The 20,315-nt window shown below is 38.4% G+C and overlaps 1 protein-coding gene across 5 annotated transcripts in view; it reads right to left on the minus strand.

Moving 5' to 3' along the window:
* Positions 1-20,315, minus strand: part of bckdhb (branched chain keto acid dehydrogenase E1 subunit beta) — a 72,463-nt gene that overhangs the window by 39,668 nt on the left and 12,480 nt on the right. For 4 of the 5 annotated variants that reach the window (XM_061673838.1, XM_061673836.1, XM_061673837.1 and 1 more), the window contains exons 4-8: positions 18,997-19,130; positions 15,387-15,542; positions 13,665-13,773; positions 6,805-6,902; positions 5,863-5,973 (exon numbers count right to left, since the gene is read on the minus strand). In XM_061673838.1, coding sequence (XP_061529822.1) covers positions 5,863-5,973; positions 6,805-6,902; positions 13,665-13,773; positions 15,387-15,542; positions 18,997-19,130 — 608 coding nt within the window. Of the gene's footprint in view, positions 1-2,942; positions 3,727-3,866; positions 3,987-5,862; positions 5,974-6,804; positions 6,903-13,664; positions 13,774-15,386; positions 15,543-18,996; positions 19,131-20,315 lie in introns of those variants that run through there. The other variant, XM_061673840.1, reaches the window with a different exon arrangement.

Genomic DNA, 20,315 nt, shown 5'->3' on the forward strand with positions numbered 1-20,315 from the left:
TACTCAGAAAATGTACATATTACCCACCATTTATAGGAATTGAGAATGTTTTTGAAAGCCGAGGGCCTAGTAGATAAAAAAAGAGTATGCAATTACATCTGTAATGCATTATATATTTCATCAGTTAATATCAGTTAAACATTGTGGCCTGGTTCATGCCGATGATGCCATATTTATTCCAACACCATGGCATAAACCCTAAAACTGAATACATTTTTCTCAGATTGAAAGAAATACATGTACCCACTCTCACATGCATGACTGGTTTTATCCATCCCTGTCTTTCCACAAATGTTTGCTTACTTTCACTCCACAGAGTACTCTTGGTTTCATCCAAAGTGCGCAACGCTGTAATTACAGACAGAGACAACAATACAAATGGAACGAGTGGGTTCCAAACCTTTGGTCACTTTTTTCCAGTGCCATTGTCTTATTTACTAACAGCAGGCCAAACATATCACAATTGTTGCGGTAAGCCAACAAGCCCATGCTAGCTGACGCCCCTCAAATAAAATGGAAAAGCAGGAATGATGGCTGAGAGCCGGTGCTAATTGGTAACAGGCTGCCTAAACTATCCCTGATTCAGCTCCAAATTAAAGCACAGTCGGTTCACTGCTGTGCTGAGTGTCAATTCTGGCCGATGCATCTCAATGAGAAAATTAAGTATAGCTGATCTTTACATAGTATTACACAAAAGGACCTTTTCATTCCACCGTCTATTTTGTACCGCCTGTAAAATTCCAAATTCAATGTATCCAATGTATCCACATAGTCTCGTGTATTTTCCTTCGATAAGACCTTCAGAGTAACTTTAAATGGGGGGTGGGTGGACAATAAAAACAAGACCAGGTAAATTGTTTTGTGTTCAATTACAAACACACGCTGCATGACTGTTTCTCATCATCATTTCTTCACTCACAGTGGCCACGGCAGCTCCATTTCAGCCCACTGTGGACAAAATGGAATGCTCGAGAGACAACTCTGGGGTAAGGCATGGGCGCACGTGACAGGCCGTGATTGCCACGGATGCCAACAAGATCATGACAGTCAAGTCGGCCATAGTAAAACGGAGTGCTTGCAACTAAACCTGACAGTATGTGATAAGGTGTAATTTACCTACAAACAACAGGTGTGGTGGCATAACTGTTTATAAGGCTTAATGTTGAATGTGTGTGTGTGTGAGAAAGAGAGCGTGAGTGAGAGAGAGAGAAAGCTAGAGAGAGAGAGACATTCATATGTACGCTGTGCAGTGTGAATATAAGTATAAGCTGTTTTGCATGTTTTGGTACAAGGGCTGGATTAGTGTATTGTTGATTGACATAAAAGTAATATCAAACATTTATTGAGCGACAATATATCCTACATGTGAGCCCCCATGCCGGGGGCTGCTGGGAAAATAGTATAAACGTAGCCTAGCTGTGTTTGATGTGATAATGGCCATAATTTACTTCTTTTTTTTTTTTTCTTTTTAAAAAAAAAGATAAAACTATTGTGCCATGTTCAGGCTACAAGTTTGTCCATTTGCAACAGAAGTTACTTCAACGGATCACCAGGTGATATCTACCCTGCCATCCCACCTTTTACAGCAACAACATTGTTTTATTAAAAATGCTTGCATGAGTAGCCTCTAAACAACTGAAATTAATTTTAGTTCAGTTTATTTTTTCCATGACTACAACAAAACAATAAATGTTGGGGAATCACTCACTGACAAGATTTTCTGTTGTACTCCTTATCTGTTGTTAATTGAGCTCTCTTTTGATATTTAATATATTTAGAAATATTTTTATGTTATAAATCAAAACTGCTTTGGTTAGATTTGCTCTAAATATTTGTGGCCTTCTAATCTTCAACTATAAGACTTATTACGCAACCATCTTTTTAGTATGGTGCTCTTTTTAAACATGATTAAAATGTTTGGATATCTTTGGGTGATTTTGTTCCATATCAAAGTTAGAATGTAAAAAAAGGTAATGTTTCCTCACTCATCCAAGACTGATACAGGTCTTCATAAAACTCTGGCTTTTATGATCATTTAGCCCATATAATTATGGTTGCTGGAAAAAACAGCAATGTATAATGTGACATGAAGCAAAACACTACTCTCCTCTGCACTCTATGTTTGTACTTAATGATTTGTCTTGATGTAATAAGGCCTGTACATGACCCAATAACCTCCTAAAATGGTAATTACCTGCACCATATTCAAAGCGGTCTACACTTCAATCAAATCCTGGGTGCATTAAGTCAAAATCATAAAAGAAATAAAATAAAAAAATAAAAATCAGATTGTCCAGATACATCTGAACCTATATTTAACTTTATAGCAACTAATTTCAACATCAATGAACGGATGAAACTACATACGTGGGTAGCACCAACGTGAAAATCGCATTTTCCATAGAATTTCAAATAAATTATTATTATTATTGCCATGACCATGAATTATTGTCAAAAACATAACTAGCCTCTTTCACACTGGCCATTTAAAGGTCCTGATTTTGGCTATTTAGACCGCCGTAGAGTGACTCTCTAACATGGTCTTAGTATAAAAGTGTCAATTTAATTTAAAAAAACACCTTGGTTTTGTCATGCGAGTATCCAGAAAAGGCCCCGCTGACAGCTACTTCTGTTAGACCCAGTTTTGTATCCGCCTTTTCCATGCTGCAAACACATCAGCCTGTGAAATATTTAATCGCTAGTCCTTTACTTAAAATATGATCTCATCATTGTATGATTTCATTTACTCAATTTGTTTGCTGAGTTGTTTATGAGAAGAGTTTAAAATTTGCTTAAAACCTTGTTTGTGTAAATGCTAAAATTAGTTGGTATGTAAAATATAGCAAATTCGTCTGTAATAAAATTCATTTACAATTTTTAACTTATGGATGGAATTTTGTTAACTTAAGTGTTCAATCATACAAAATAAAAGACCAAAAATGTATTCATTTATGCATTTTTATTGAGGAACAAAAGGTTTCGAAGTGTCTTTGCTCCAAGGCGATTTCTCCTCTTAAGGCCTCTTTATACTCACCGACAACGCCCACATTGCATCACGTGACCGATGCATTGGCGCGGCCCGTCTGCGTCACTTGACCCGCGCACGGCAAAAACTGTTGCTGCGCGTACAATGCCGCAAAGATCATCTCTCGTGATTTGTTTTAGTCACATGCCGTGATGAAGTACTCAGCGTGCCCCTTGGTTCTACATACCATCTACGCCGTCGCCTTCTTGATCGATTTTGCAGCATAATTAAACGCATCATCAGGTCATTTAGGTCTATTTGTTCTAGCAGACACTGTTCCACGGTTTTCATTGTTGTTGCTTTGTTCCTTGTTACAGAAAGGAAAGTAAAAACGGCTATCGGAAATGGCCAAAAAATGTATAGGAAACTCCACTCTGTTGCGTCCTAGCCAATATCAGCCGTAGCGACACCCCCGACTTGGAGGAGAATTGCAGTACATTTTCAAAACTGCGCACGTGGGTTGCGTTCGAGTATAAAAGCAAACTGCGCACGGTCACTGCCCGCGCGAGTATAAAGAAGCCTTTAGAAACCAGTTCCCCTGCCTAAGAAATAAAACTCTTTCACAGGGTACAGATGAAGATGGTGAGCATAAAAATTGAAGTGCCAGTTGATAAGCTTCAGGAGCTCCCTAAATCCCTCATTTTCAACATCTTTGATGATCATGTTGACCACAGCCTCATCCACTGCTTGCTTGTTAGGAACTGCAAGCCAAAAGGAAATATTTTGTTAAAGGCTTATTAAAGGACTATAATTTTTACAAACAATATTACAGTCACACAAAGCCTTTTGTGTATAATAAAATTTTTGGAAATAATTTTTTTTTGTGAGAATTTCAACATACCTGGGGTCATCACGAGTATCTGCCAATTCTTCATTGCCATGCCGAGCTCTAATGCCTCAGCATTGATGAAGTGCTCTTATTGATGTAAGATAGCACTGTGGGGCAGAGCCGACACGTCACCTACAATAAAATAAGAAGTTAATTTGTTTGAAAACATTTCAAACCTCTTACCAGAAAAGAGTACAAACATATTTAATTGAAAAACTAACAGTAAAAAATGGCCAAAGGCGATAAAGATTTACCTTATTTGGCATCAAAAGATCAAAATTATTCCAGACTGGGGAAAACTTCTTGGAAGGATCCATGAAGTCAGTGGATCAAGGTGAGGGCAAGCAAAAATCCAAAATCCAACAGCAACAGCAAAATTCCATCCAACAAATAAACCCAATTTGGCGCTGCACATCCAAACGACATTTACTGTATCGGTCACATGATTTATTTTTCTTAAATCAATACACGCACCAATACGGGGTTTCACTCTCGTGTGCTTGGCACAGTGCTGACGCACCAGTGTTGTTTGTCCCATCACTAGTTTGAACCCCTTCTAGTGAGAAAGCCAATGATAGGAGTAAAGGTAAGGAATTGATTTTTTTTTCATGACTGTTTTTAATTTGATTATTTTATATTTAGGGTTTTTTAAGTGTTTTTCTGACACAACTATGGCAGTGTTTTAAGTAGAACGCAGTTGTAAAGCGGACCCACCACTGTATTCACGAGTAAGCCAACACGCTGTGCCTTTGCTTAAATTAGATAATTGCTTGATTAACGCCTCTCATTGAGTTCCGCCTGCAGCGAATTACCGACGTTTCAGTTCCATAATGGAAAAATTTAACGCTAGGTATACCAACTTATCTCAACACTGTTGCTATAAAATCACAGGAAACAATTGGAGACAGTGTGTGTGTGTGTGTGTGTGTGTGTGTTTGTGCGTGCCTGTGCATCAGGCACATAAACCCACCATTCCATTTTATGACAGGCAGTAGTTTAAAAATAAAGCTGTTACTTGAGAATCCCTTCTTTAAACAGTCTCAAAGTGACAACCACTACTGCCTGTGCCTTCACTTCCAACTCACACCCTATTAAATTACTTGCCTGCTAATGAAATTCCATCCTGGGCCTTCTGTGGTGGCATTAACAGTTGCTTGACAGCAGGAGCTGCATTGTATATAGTTGAGGACCCCGAAAATTGGACAGATTTAAATATGCAAAATGAAAACGTACTTTATGTTGTGACTCAGTTATTTACACGGGAAGCATGTGGCATTTTTATGGACAATGAACTAAAATGTGATATCCCAGGAAAGAATGGCTACACGGTGTGCTGTGTCTTCTGTGATTTTTAGAATTTAGACTTGTATCCAGTAAGTGAAAACCAAACCTAATTGGATTCAGATGACTAATTTGAAATTTGAAGATTTGTCTAAAGAAGGTACTGAGTTTTCTTTCTTTCCTAAAAGACTTAGGTCACTATCCATCTGTGCTGAGCAGCATTATTTTTCAGATTTGTTGCATGTCTTACCATAGAGAGGGAGCGTTTCTGTGCCCATCCCTGATCTACCCTATGGAATGCTACAATTTACTTAGAAATGTTAATGTATTTGAGTGGTTGACTGTATTGCAATACAGTTGCAACAATGTTTTTAAACAAAAGTTTAAATGTTTAAAATCGACAATTATTAAAGTTTCAGGCATATTGGTACCCTGTAATTTTAACAAAGGGTATTCCCTATTCTTTGAGGAATACAGAAATAAAAAGTGAAAAGGTCATGCAAACTGATATATAATTGTTCAAATAACTGAAAATGATAACCAGAATAAAATGGCTATAACTGCTAAAGAGCTAGTACAATACTTTAAAGTTGAAGTCTTAAATTGTTTTTCCCATCTTTAGTCTCAGTGAGTAAGTAAATTTAAATTAATTATGCCACTGTACAAATACATATGTCATTGTATGAAATAAATTTTTGCTCAAACTGAGCACTTGTTTGCACGGTACCTTGCAAACAGTTTCAACATCCCATGGTAGGATAGTGCGCAGGTCAATGACCTCACAGGAAACACCAAGTTTCTCCTGGGCCATTTGGGCTACTTCCTTCATTACGTGTACCTAATGAAAAGAAGAAGAAGAAGGAAACATGATCATGATAATACTTTTTTGTGTTTCAATAAATGTTGTTGATTATTTTCTGTGATTATATCAACAGAGTCCAGGTCCATTGCAAGTTGATCGCACTTAAATTTGATTTTATATTATTGTCTGTGGTAAAGACGAGCATAAGAAAATACTTTATCTGTTCTTTTGGATCTCAAATTCCACTTCTATAGTTTCCTTTCTCACTTAGAAAGCCAGGCAGATGAGGAGTAGTGAAATAGGAAGCAAAGAAATGAATTTCAGAAGGGGAGGCCATTGTTTCAACTACTTTACTGGAACATCACTTTTGCCAAGTACACACTTCAAGAATAATACTGGCTCTGATAGAGACGCTTTCTCTCAGTGTCCCCTGAACTTCCTCCCAAGATGTAGGTGCATTTGGGCCTAGATAAGCCAGATAAAGTAGTTGGGAACAATCAAACACAATCTGACTCCTGGCGAGTTACAGGCTCTGTGATACCAAGCCATATAAATCAAAGCTCACTGTTGAAAAGACCATCAACAATGGAAAGTGTGCTGCAGACATGTGCTGTTAATCGCCGGAGAGCCAAGCACAGCCTTGGTGCTGAGATGTCTGTGCAGATATCGTCTAAGCATGCCAGCTGAGAGACCCTGCAGTGACACAGGAGGCTAGTAATGGACTTAAAATTAATCCACTGGCTTTGACCAATATATATTGTTCATGCGACTCCCTTCTGCTAGTGTCCAGGGTTCCAAAGATAGACAGTAACTAAACTATTCAGCACACCCATTGAGATCTTGTTAATGATGTGCAGGATCACCTACCTGCGTCCCCCAGGCAATCAAAGTGACATCACTTCCTTCCTCTACAACCTCAGCCTGGGAGAGTGTAATAGTGTAGTGTTCTGTGGGAACCTGTTCCACTGCAAACACACAGACAAACAGATGAATTCCTTACCTGCAAAGATATCCAGTTAGTTAGTTGGTCATCTTCAATCTTAACACCCTGCATTAGACCATCAACAACAGGGATCTATTTTTGATTACTAGCACGACCTCAATCAACATTGTGTTTCAACCATGCTATTGGACAAAATAGGAGGCATGTCAGAAAGGTTTCAGAGAAAATATCTATTTATCCAAATTACAAACTACAGGTTTTCCCCTTCAGTGTGGGCCAGACGATCAAGCAGCACATCTACAAAGAGATCCTGCGACATTTGCTTCTTTCATTATGGGAGAAGAGGGAAGATTTGTGGCAGGAAAACTCGTGGCTGCTTCACCATGACTCGGGTTGGGCAGCGAGAATCGAGAACCAATTGGAACCGGGACTAACATTCCAGTTCTCCAGGAATCGTTCAAATTTATGCATTTCGGTTCCCAGTTTCAATGCCTACAGTCCTCCAAACGCGGACGAAGACATGCTTGTGCCCAATGGCGGCGTCGAACAAAAGTATCTCTCTCGAGTTTGTTAAAATTAATAACCAGTCGCCTCAGTGCAACACTTGGAATAAGATTATAATGTGCAAAGGAGCCTTTCACGATGTCTCGAAGTCTGACATGCTCCCTCGTGCTCCGACCCTCAGCCGACACAGTGCAGAGCTTCAGTGAAGTCTACTCTCAGTCAGTTGGGTGAGTGAAACAATAAAATACGTCTTTGCCAACATTGAGATTACACTGATGGTTTTTAGTGTTTATTTTAGTCTTCAAAACAACGTAAGAACAGATGACAGAAAAAAAAACAACCTTAATATTGAGCTAAAACGTCACCGTAGCAACTTTACATCACAATGAATTGGGAGAAATTCACAAACGTCTCACAGTATCACAAACACTAACCTTTTGCCTCATTGGTAGGTAGGGAAAGGAATCAACGTTTTATAGCATTTGGTTGGATTCATTAAAAAAAAAAAAAAAAAACTAATAATTTTAATGTCATCTGATTTGACTATAGTGTAGTCAAATCAGATGACAGAATAGTATAGTGACTATGCTATTCTTTGTCAAAATGCACTGGGATGTGATTTGTTAAAACAAAATGAATAAATACGTTTCTAAAAAAATACTATTATTATTAATAACTTTCATAAAATAGTTCATTTGTATTTAATTTATTATTATTTTAAGCTTTAACTATCCTGGTAATGCAATTGAAAATAGATTCTCATTTGCAATATCGACCTAGCTGCAGACAGCAAAGTGATATAGTTACATATTAATTTACAATGGTAATGGTTCGAGGAATGTCAGGCCGAATGGTCGGCCCGCATACATTTTCATCTGACCAAGTCTGGCCCTCTTTGCAAAAGTTTGGACACCCCTGATCTAAACTGAACTGTACAGTATAGCTTGCTGTAAATCCATGGGTAATTCATTTAATATACAGTACTTATTTTTGCGGAGAAGCCAGCGTAACCAGAGAAAACCCACACATCCATGCGGCAAACATTAAAATTTAATAGAAAGGCCCAAGGCCAGGATCCAGAACAGGATTCCAAACCTTCCTGCTGTGAGCCAGCAGTTTTAACCAGAGTTCAATTCTTCACTATATTTACACAGTGTATTAGTTTTAGTTGTTAAGAAAATCAATAACATGCAGACTCAACACTTATGAGGGTTGATGCAGAACACATTATGAACCCTGCGGTTATCAAGATACTAAGATTTCAAAACGACTAACTTTAATAGAAGAGTAGAACAACTAATGGAATGACAACCCCATCGAACACACATTCCTTCAACAGTACATTTAGTCTGGCCTGGCCGATTTCAAAGGCTTCCACATGCTTTTTCCAGAATGCCATCATCTAGAAGAGAGAGCATGTGCTTTTATCAGCACAACATAATGTGTGAATAATATTGTTTGCCAACTACACACTGATTAACGTTGCCGAAAAACTGTGTTTTGTTGTTGTCCAAAAGAGGAGGACTCATACTCATGTTTTAAACCAGACATGTCAAGCTCCCGGCCCGCGCAGCTATTTCATCCGGCCCGTGGGATTAATTTGAAGTCAGCATGACATTGGCCCGCACTACGGCATCAGCTGAACGTGCAAGTCATTACATGAACAGCGTCTTCTTATCTGTATGAGCTGTACAGTACTCCCTAGGCAAGCGACGATATCGGATTTTGACGGTACGATAACCTTGAGCAAAAACACGGCTGTATCATGGTATTTAAATTCCAGCTCAGCTCTAAAATCTATTGTTTAAAAAAAAAACAATTTGGATGAATAAAAACAACTTTTTTTCCCCATTGAACACAAGCCATTTTATTTTTAAAAACACAATATAGAATAATTGGCACATTAAAAAACATGCTCCATGGTAAGTTTAAATAAATAAATATTTACACTTCGTAAATCACAATGTTCCATCAATGGTGAGCTATTTCTAGAAGAGACCCGCTGGCTACATGTCTTCATTTGGGGCTAACTGGTGCCTGCGATGTTGGTGATCCCTTACACAGTGTGACAAAAAATATATACAAAATACAAAAACACATTTATTTACAACTTTTAACTATTTTAGGCTTTTAACTTTTTTCTACTAAACACATTTATTGTGAAAAACAAAAACAATCACGACAAAACAAGAAATATAACGAAGTACAAACAAAAGAAAAAAATCTCCATCCAGATAACTTGCCTACAGTTAAGATTGGCACTGAGAAGTTCAAGCTTTGAGAATTTGTATTGTCAATAAAACTGAATTGTCTCCTTTTTGTGCCGGTGTCACGGTTTCCTTGTCAGCATGTTGGTCTCACGTAATACTCTGCTTACGTGTGTGTGCACTGCTGCCCCTCCCCCTTCTGCTCAGTTGTGAAGGAGAAAAAAGGCTGATGGCTACCCTCATTCAGTTCAAAGAGGCTGATTGTTTAGCGTGTGATAGTCTCGTCTTTGCAAGCAGCCAATCATATTGCGACTTCCCCTCCCTCCCCCGCCCCCCAAAAAGCAAATTACCCGTAATTGACAGTGTAGTGGATTTGAAACCTTGACTTTTTGGCCCATGCCTAGTACTCACCCATAGTGAGATTTACGTAATTTATACTGTTCTGCATATGACATAGGTGATCCACCATGACAAAACAAGTTGGCCTAAGCCAACTCGCGTAAAAAAGAAAAAAACATTCTATGGGGGGCAGAATATCGAAATTTCAGTCATGAAAGAAGCCACCCCGCGACAAAAATGAGTTTGACACCCCTTCTTTAAACCCAAGATAGTGCAACTCAGCACTGTATATGAAATACCACTTAAAGGGCCTGTCTCACACTACAGAATTTTTTAGTACCTACAGCTGATTAACAATATTTATGCCACAACAACATGCAAAGTGTTTCCAGACCTTCTTCACAATTACAGTTGTAAATGTCAGTGTTCCAAGTGTGAACAGATGATCAGAGGGCTTGAAAAGCATTCCAACATAGAAACTCAAGGCTGTAATTGTAGTCTCAAGAGAAGTGGGGAATCTTTCTAGAGTGATGTGATAATTATTGTGACTGTTTAAAATGTTTAAGCCAGGAGTGTCAAACTCATTTTTGTCATAGGGCACATTGTTGATACGGTTTCCTTTAGAGGGCCGTTATGACCGTGAAACCATGTAAATGTTTCATTGCCTGATCATAGTATTATATACGCATCAAAATGATGGATAACTAGTTTTCAAATCAGAAGTCAAGGATAATAGTTTGTTCAACAACTGTTCCAGTTACTGTAAAAATTTATTTGGTAATTGGTATTTATTTAGCCCAGGCTCAGCAGTATGTGCGGCGGAATGAGGGCTGGCTCACTTGCAAAAGACAGGCAGCCTTTAAAAAGGCTTGAATATTGCAAGAGGGGAAATATGGTGTAAAAAAATACAATATACATGTTCGATTACACTGGGGACCTTTTCAAGACTCCTCCATACCAGAATCAGAATCGTCTTTATTTGCCAAGTATGTCCAAAAAACACACAAGGAATTTGTCTCCGGTAATTGGAGCCGCTCTGGTACGACAACAGACACTCAATTGACAGAGAACACTTTTGAGACAAAGACATTGAGAAAAACAGTCACTGAGCAATACAGGGTTGCATTTTATTTTTAAAAGCTCAACATAGCTTAATGTCATGAAACTGCTAACAATCGTCACTAATATTTTTGTGCACATCTCCACTTATGGCCACTTCAACCACTAAAACTATCAGAATAATTGTACCAATATTTTGGATTTTATGGAGTTTAAAGCATTTTCCTCATTATAGAGGACTGTTCCGATGTCCATGCTCTGGCAGCTGAGCATGGAGGGCCGCCAACAAAACTTTGGGACATGTCGCCCATTTGAGAGTTTGACAGCAAAGGAAAACAATGCTTAGGTCACTAATAAATTATTAGTGAGAGCAGAAGAAAACAATACTTTGGTCATTAATAAATTATAAGTGATCTAGTATTCTTTCATTTTGCTGTTGAAAAAAAAATGCTTTTTGTTTTTAGAGTTCTACAGCAAAAGAAACTTTGAGTCACTAATAAATTATTCGTAACCTAAGTATTAATTTATTTTGCTGTCGAACTCTCAAATGGGTACAGGCAGCACCTGCAGCTACGTGCTGCCAAGTCCGGGTGAATTGGTTGTCACCTTGTCGGGAGACGTCTCCCGGACATCAATCCTGTTGAGAGCGCAAGCAATATTTTGGTCTCCCGAGTCCTGGATTTTCTGCAACAGATCAGTCTCAGTGAAGTCTCCGCCAGTGAGATAGGCCCTTTAAATAATAAAAACTCAACCTAAACCGGAGGCCTGATGGTCAAACATTAGCTCTGAAAATGGAGAATGCTTATCCTCTAGCTGTGCTGATGCCAACTTCAATGGATTTTGCTTTGATCATCAATCAATATCAATAGACATGAAAAGATGCTTGCACCAAATAAATAAATAAATAAATGGAAATTTATAATACCACTTCTATTCCTATAAATAGCGTAATGAAACATCTGTTACAGCTTACTTACGAGATATTTGTTTAGAATACCACTGTTATTGTGAACTACAGCTGCTGCACTCTTCAACTCTCTCTGACATAGAGCTGTACCAGTTTCGAATATAGAATTTATACTGACACTTTTTTATATTTACTCCAACTATGTTCTTAAATTGCTGTTACATAAATTTCAGCATTTGGAATACTTTTTGTGATACCTTGAGGACTGAACACCCCAAAATGTAGACAATTTGGAGTTCAACTAAAATGTACCAGAAAAATATACCCCAACATTCAAACCGTCATCATATGGGACTGCAGCATATCACGTGAGCCGTCATATATCTGAGTAGATTTATGTACATTCAGCAATCTTAAAAGCATTAACTGTGTATTTTGCTTTTACCATTTTTGCAATACTTTTTCAAAGGATAACAGTGATCAGAGAAGTACTGTAAAGAGGACTCACATACTAAATTGAAAAAACTCCAAGTACTGTTGTCCAGCATTACAAGGTGTTTCAGTCCCATGACAGCGAGAGATGATTGCTTGTGGAGCAAGTCACCCCTGTGATTAACTGGTGACCTAGTGGTCCCCAACCTTTTATTCACCACGGACCGGCTCCCATATCCACACACACAGACCAAAAATAAAGTAACACGACCGGCTTGAAAACATATGTTAAATGCATGAAAAATACAACTCACCATAACGCATAACGGATACAAGAAGCTTGCTTTTTCTTTGAGGTCCTAGGCTCTTCTTCTGGGTCCTCAGGCGGCCTTTTTCTTTTTGAAAAGAAGCTCTCCGAAGACGTTTGTTTTTTTTACTAATTTTTGCTCGTTTGTGGACTTTTTTTTTTTAGTGACGTATCACGTGACCGACATGCAGTCTAGTGTTGTTTCGTTTGCAAACGTTTCGTTCAAAAGAACAAATCGTTTCAGTGAACGTAATGAACTGAATCAGTTAATGAAATGATTCGTTCTTTGAGCTTGCCGCCGCCATGAACGAGTCGGATGGGAGCGGAAACTGCTACAGCATTCTGTGCAGTTTTGACGTGTCAGTTACGACACGCAGCTGTTGCAACGGAGAAGATGCGGTCATTTTTCAAAATAAAACCCATTTGACACGCGAAAACGCAATACAACGGAAGTTATATAAATTGGTCATTCCTTCTATGTGGTCCGGTAAGAAATGCCTCACGGACCGGTATCGGTCCATGGACCGAGGGTTGGGGATCACTGCCCTAAATCACTTGTGATAGTTTACAGCTTTCTTGTGACCCTAACAAAGATAACTAAGCAATGTAGAAAATGCTGTTGCTGACGGCCCCCCATGGTGGTGCTTCTTCACTCCACTCTGTGCTCAGCCATGACTCAATTGCTATGTTATGTATTTAATCATTTTTTTTGTTATAACTACTTTTACTCACGGGTGTTGGGTGTCACAGGGGCTCAGAGACTGTGGGTGGGTGTGGAGGTGGGAGGTTTGTGTCTTTTATCATTTGCCTTCTGAAGCACTTTGTTATTGCTTTTAAGTATGAAAGGTGCTATACAAATAAAGGTTTGATTGATTGATGAATGGATTTTAACATCTTTATATTTTACTGTTAACGATACTTAACTACCTGACTAGTTTTGAAGCATGAATTAGCGCTGTGTTTATTAATATATGAGCTACAGTAAATAAACTTGCCTCGCAATTTACATTCACAAGGAATCCAACTTACCTGCTGCTCTATAAAGGATCTTGGGCTCAAAGAAAATGCAGGGGTTGTTATCAGCGATGCAGGAGAGAAGCAGCCCCTTGGCCTGCACTGGGCTACGAGGTACTACAACCTGCGCACACATATTTCATTATGTTAAATCCATGTGTACTATGAATAGTAATACTAATAGTATGTCTAAAAATGATTCTGTATCTGATGTTCTGTGATTATATCCACATTTTGTTCTTACAAACATGAAAAAGTATCCTGTTGTAGTACACAGCGATGGACCAGTGAAACCACCTTTACCAGTCAGAAGACAAGGATAATACCAGTCAGAAGACAAGGATAATAGTTTGTTCAAGTATTGTTTAAGTTACTGTAGAGGAAGGGTTTAGTAACAGAAAAATGCAATATCGCAACATTATTGATTATTATTATGACAATTTGGAATTTGGGTACAGATTTTAGCAAAAATCACGGAAGTTGACGAGCATTATTTGCTTTCGCGGGCCACATAAAATGATGTAGCGGGCCGCATCTGGCCCCCGGGCCTTGAGTTTGACACCTATGCTCTATAACATCATTATATCAGTGGCATTTAAAAAAACAAAAAAACGATACGATCGTTTATCGTGATAGTTCTTGGGAAACTATATCCGTAAAAAATTTGCTCACGTAGCAGACTGAAATATAATACACTGAGAGAAAGCAAGAGCAGTGGATAACACAAAAACATTGTACGAATTGGGCAAGTAAAAGTCTGCAATACAGCCGGACCGCGAAGCAACAACCGTCATATATCGGATGATTGCTGTATCTGTACTCTCTGATGCTACAGTAAGTTCCAGGGACTCATTGTTCTGGGGCTGTTTCCAAACGTGTATCCTGGGACTCATATAGTCTCAATTGTAAAATGATCTATGAGTGTGAATAGCATTCAAGTCAAAGCAACACCAAAAGAAAGATGATGATAGCCAATCAACTGGGTGGTTGAACTTAGGTGTTGCTAACCCTTAGATGGAGCTGGCTGTGCTGACTGTATGCACAAAGATTAACATTTATCAGCCTGACCTTTGTTGGGAGACATCATGTTTACTGCTCTCAGAGAGGGTTACTCAAATTGCTATTTGCTGTAAACCATCGAATCATTCTTTGACATTGGTGAAATAAGATGCTTTCGTGATGTTCCCGTGAATGTTAAGAGGATGACAGACAATAATAATAATAATAATACATTACACTCATATAGCGCTTTTCTAGGCACAATGAGAGATGCTATTTGTGACATTGTAACATGTCTGCTTAGAACATGTGCAGTTACATCCATGTCAGCAACACTATTGTTAGTGGTGCAATGAAGGGTATACAAAGGTGTGGGCAGGACATTAATATCGCCGGCATCAAGCGGAGTCCTAGCATCTCCATAAATCGTCACTTTTCAGGAAACAAAAAAAAGAACCAGCATGTTTGTTGAACCATTAACATTGCATTGTCAGAGAGCAAGCCATTTTCAACACTGTTGATTGGTCAATAATGTGTAAAAAAATAACAGACCCATATAGAGACTGAACAAATAATATAGATTTGTGAAAAAAAAAAATATATGTATACATATATATATATATATATATACATATATAATATTATATGTACATATATATATACTGACAGAATAGCAGTTACAAGTATACTGTAAAATGTAAATATAATTAGGAAACTGTAGGGTGCTGTAAGGCTAACCTTAATGCCAGGGCAATGGGCAAAAAATGCCTCGGGGCTTTGGGAGTGGTAGAGGGATCCATGGCCGACACATCCCCAGGGAGCCCGAATGGTGAGCTTGCCACAATCAAACAAGTTGCCAGAGCGGTAGCGGTACTTGGCAGCTTCATTGACAATCTACAAAGAGACCAATATGTTAGTTCCACAAAAATTGGTAGGTGACACATTTAATCCTACGAATGGCACAGTTTGGGTGTTGTAGCAGGGGAAGTAATTTTATTATTTTTAGGTTCTAAAATGGTATGTTGGTGTCAACTGCAAATAGTTACAACAACACTCATGAACCCTTTGGAATTACCTGGATTTCAGAATAGGCCGGTAATAAAATGAGATCATCTAAGCCACAATATCAGACAAACACAGCCTGCTTATACTATGAGTCACCAACATGGTGCCCACGGGAACCACGTAACCCCCAAGAGGAACATGAGTAGCCCACGGTCCTGTTCAAGAGATGGACTACTCATGTTATGGGAAATTGTAATTTTCCTCAGTATGTTGTAGACATGATCATTTGAAAATGTAGACTTGCAGAGATTTATAGAAAGTGTGGCATAATGATATTTATCTGGTTCCTATGCTAGTAAATAATTGTTGATAATTGACAAATTAACATGCTCTGTCTTCACATAGATGATTATCAATTATTAATAATAATAATAATAAAAGGCATTAAAGGTCCTGTATTTTACCAAACCAACTTTTTCTAATACTTGGGATGTTATATTGGCTCAATGGTGCCTTAGTAAACATGTGAAATATAAATTAAAATCGTCTACGCATTCCTTAGTCCCAGATGTTGTTCCTCCGAGAGGCCTGAAAACAGGTCATTCAAATTTCTCGAGCTTATCTACGTCACTAGCGAAGATATCCCCCTCACTCTCCGCCCCGAGCCAGCGCTGCTAACATGACAAATGCGTGCTCTCACAAGTGGTTCTTCTACACGGAGGCAACCAATCAGAGGAAAGGGGACGGTCTGAGCCAAACCTGGACAATGCTGATGAATGAGAAATTGGGTCAAACGTACGTAGCTATCAGAGGGAGCTTTTCTGGATACTGGTATGACAACACCAAGGTGTTTTTTTTTATTTTTTTAATGAAATTGACACTATTATAATACATCCATGAGAGTCACTCTATGGAGGTCTAAATAGTAAATACCTTGAACAATAAAAGGTAATTTGACCAAAATATGTTATTTCAGAAATGTGTATCAAACTGGTAGCCCTTCGCATTAATCAGAACCCAAAAAGTAACTCTCAGTTTCAAAAAGGTTGGTGACCCCCTGGCGTCGACCAATAACAGCTATTTGTGTTTCTATTATTTTTACTGAACACGACACATAAAGGTCACAGTGCAAGGTGGAAAAACTATCTGAACTTTTGTTTACACGGTGTGTCCAATAATAATAAAACAATTGTTTTTGTGCTATTAGATTGGGCAGACAGACTATTTGTGTTCTGACTTGGATGAAGATCAGACCAATTCAGAAGTTAAGGTAATTCCAAAGGGTTCACATACTACAGTATTTACATAATTGGCCAGACAAATTATTTAGCAATTTGATTCATCAGAAGTGAAAGGTAATGGTTAAGGTGAAGTATTTTCTGAATGATTAATCAATTGACTGGAAGATGGGAGATGTATTCTCTTTCAAGATTGGCCTCAAACACCACCATTGATGCATATTTTGTTGTATGCACCTTTGACAGAGCAGGGACACACATTTATCTTCTGGAGGACACACGGTATGACACTAATGGTAGCACATACAAATATATATTCCAAATTCATCTCCCTCAGAAGATGTGTTGTGCAATATATAAACAATAGACATTTGAGGGCTTTTTACAACACCCTCACACTGTTGGAAATACCATGCATTACCCAACCTAAAATAGCACAACGTGGATGTTTTACTTTTGTATTTGTGGAGTCTTGCACATCCATGTTATTAATGTCAAATAAATTAAAGTTAATGTAAATTCAGACTAGGTTAGATGAGCAAATTAGAGAAAATTACATGTTAACTATATAATAATATAATTACTGGTATTTTTATGAATTGAAAATTCCTATTTAATATTGTATTGTTTAAAGCCCCTGTAAAGTGAAACTAAATGTCTTCTAAATTTGACACACTAGATAGTATCAACCCTGCCAAATTTTTATAATAATTTAAAAAAAAATCCTAGTATATAAAATGAGGCTAGTTCAAAATTGTGAAACATCACACTGAAAATACCATGTATTAGCCAAGCAAAAATAGCACTACTAGGATGTTTTACTTTTGTATTTGTGGAGCCATGCACATCCATCTTATTAATGGCAAAAAAATTAAAGTTAATCTAAATTCAGATGAGGGTAGATGAGGAAAATAGGAAAAATTACATGTATATTATATAATACTTAAACATAATTATATGTATTATTTTTAGAAATTGAAAATTCCTATTTAATACTGTGTTAGTTTAAAGCCCCTGTAAAGTGAAAAACAAATTATTCTAAATTTGACACACCAGATCATAAATAGCAACCCCTGCCAAATTTTAATGATTAATACAATCCCCAAGTATATAAAAGGAAGCTACTTCAAAATTGTGAAAAATCACAGCATTCTCTAAACTCTCAGACACTATGGACGTGTCCGCTAAAAGCACTGAAACCACACCCCGCTCAACTTTCAAATACCACTACTTGTCCTGGAAAAATGAATGCTCCTTTGTCTAGCCTCTTTATTACGCCTACATATAACTACATGTTTGAGCCATAAAAATGCATCTGCTTAAAGCCTCCGGTGGCTGGAAAATATCCCATCGAGTCGTTGCAGGCCTTTTTCACTCAGCTATAATGTGCTATAAAGGGGCCACACCTGCCCAAAGCCCCTGTCACATCGGAGATTTTTTTTTTCAGATTGCTCTTTTACCTCTCTGTGACGTGGGTGTACTCATGATAAAAATACAAGGGACTCTAAAGCAGCCACACAAGCCCGAAGCTCAGGTACAATTGGGTGTCAAAGTCACACCTTTAAAAAGGGCGAATGATCATTTGGGGGAATATAGATCAATGAGGTCTGCAGACACTTGCACTGTAAGTCGCCAGCAATAACCCACTTCGATTGGAGAGGACCGATGACGGCTGTGGTGACACCCACACCAGTATAGACGCCCCATATTAAGTCCGAGTGAATCCAAGCGACAATGCTCCAAGCATGCCCAGTCATGCACGGATCGGTCTCTCCAAGCATGCGAGACCATCATTGCTCCTCAATTAAAGGGAATGAATGAATTAAGCCGTGTTAATTGGCGGCGAATAAAGTCGCTGGTTACACACTGTGAGTGTCTGCAAGATTACAACAACCCGGTCTAACCTGCCCCTTCACATAGTTACACCACTCCGGAATTGTGCTATTCAGGAAAATAAAGCCTTATACTACATAGTTCTCAGTCTTTGCAAACATTATGTAATGCATTCAGAAAAACTCACTCGACAGGGTCTTTAATGAAATGTGAGGCTCCCCAGAATGTACTGTATACTTTCATTTTGTGGATTCTTTATTTATTATTATTACCTGGTCAAATGCAGGATAGATGTAGTCTGCAAATTGGATTTCAGCAATCGCTGTGGCTCCTGCAACAGCTACACCAATACCAAATCCCACAATCCCCTGCTCACAAAGCGGCGTGTTGAAGACCCGATCCTTACCTGGGGTGACATTAAGAGAAAAACATATGGAAGTACATTGGCGACCTGCAAAAAAAACAAGTACACTGGTTGCTAGAAACAACAATAGATGTAGCAGTTTACACAGCAGTTTCAGGTAAGCTGTATGAGGCTGGAGTCACACACTGATATTCAACCCATGCTAGACTTGGCAGAGGTTTCCCCTTCCTCTCCAGTCCTCCATTGACCTGCGTGTTTATTTCTACAGTGAAAGTAATGTTATATTATATTTTAAAAAATAATCCACCCATCCACCTATTTTCTACCATTTATCCTCATTAGGGTCAGGGGTGCGCTGGAGCCTATCCAAGCTGACTCTAGGTGGAAAGCGGGGCACTGTACACTCTGGACTGGTTGACTGTCTATATATGCTCTGCGATTGGCTATCAGCAATTCATGCTAAGATTCTTATTGAGTCAATTTAGAGTCTTCAAAGAGCACCCAAGGAAAACCCATATAAGCTCAGAAGAACATGCTAACTCCACGCAGGAAGGCCGGTCCCAAACCTGCTACCTAAGAACTATGAGGCAGACATGCTGGCCACTCATCCACTGTACTGCCTTAATATTTAAACATATTTTTTTTGTATGTCTATATGTCTACATACACACACATATATACATACATACACACACACACATATATACATATATATATATATATATATATATATATATATATATATATATATATATATATACACACACACACACACACACACATATACACACACAGTGGGTATGGAAAGTATTCAAACACCCTTAAACAAATTTCCATTTTGCTGTATTACAGCCATTTGCTAAAATCGTTTAAGTTCTTTTTTTTGTCCTCAATGTACACACAGCACCCCATATTGACAGAAAAAAAACGGAATTGTTGAAATTTTTGCCGATTTATTAAAGAAAACTTGAAAAATCACACAGCCAGTAAGTAGTCAGACCCTTTGCTCAGTATTTAGTAGAAGCACCCTTTTGAGCTAATACAGCCATGAGTCTTTTTGGGAATGATGCAATAAGTTTTGCACACCTAGATTTGGGGATCTTCTGCCATTCCTTCTTGCAGATCCTCTCCAGTTCTGTCAGGTTGGATGGTGAACGTTGGTGGACAGCCATTTTCAGGTCTCTCCAGAGATGCTCAATTGGGTTTAAGTCAAGGGTCTGGCTTGGC

The sequence above is a fragment of the Phycodurus eques genome, chromosome 4 (genome assembly GCF_024500275.1).
Source record: "Phycodurus eques isolate BA_2022a chromosome 4, UOR_Pequ_1.1, whole genome shotgun sequence".
Classification (NCBI taxonomy): Eukaryota; Metazoa; Chordata; class Actinopteri; order Syngnathiformes; family Syngnathidae; genus Phycodurus; species Phycodurus eques.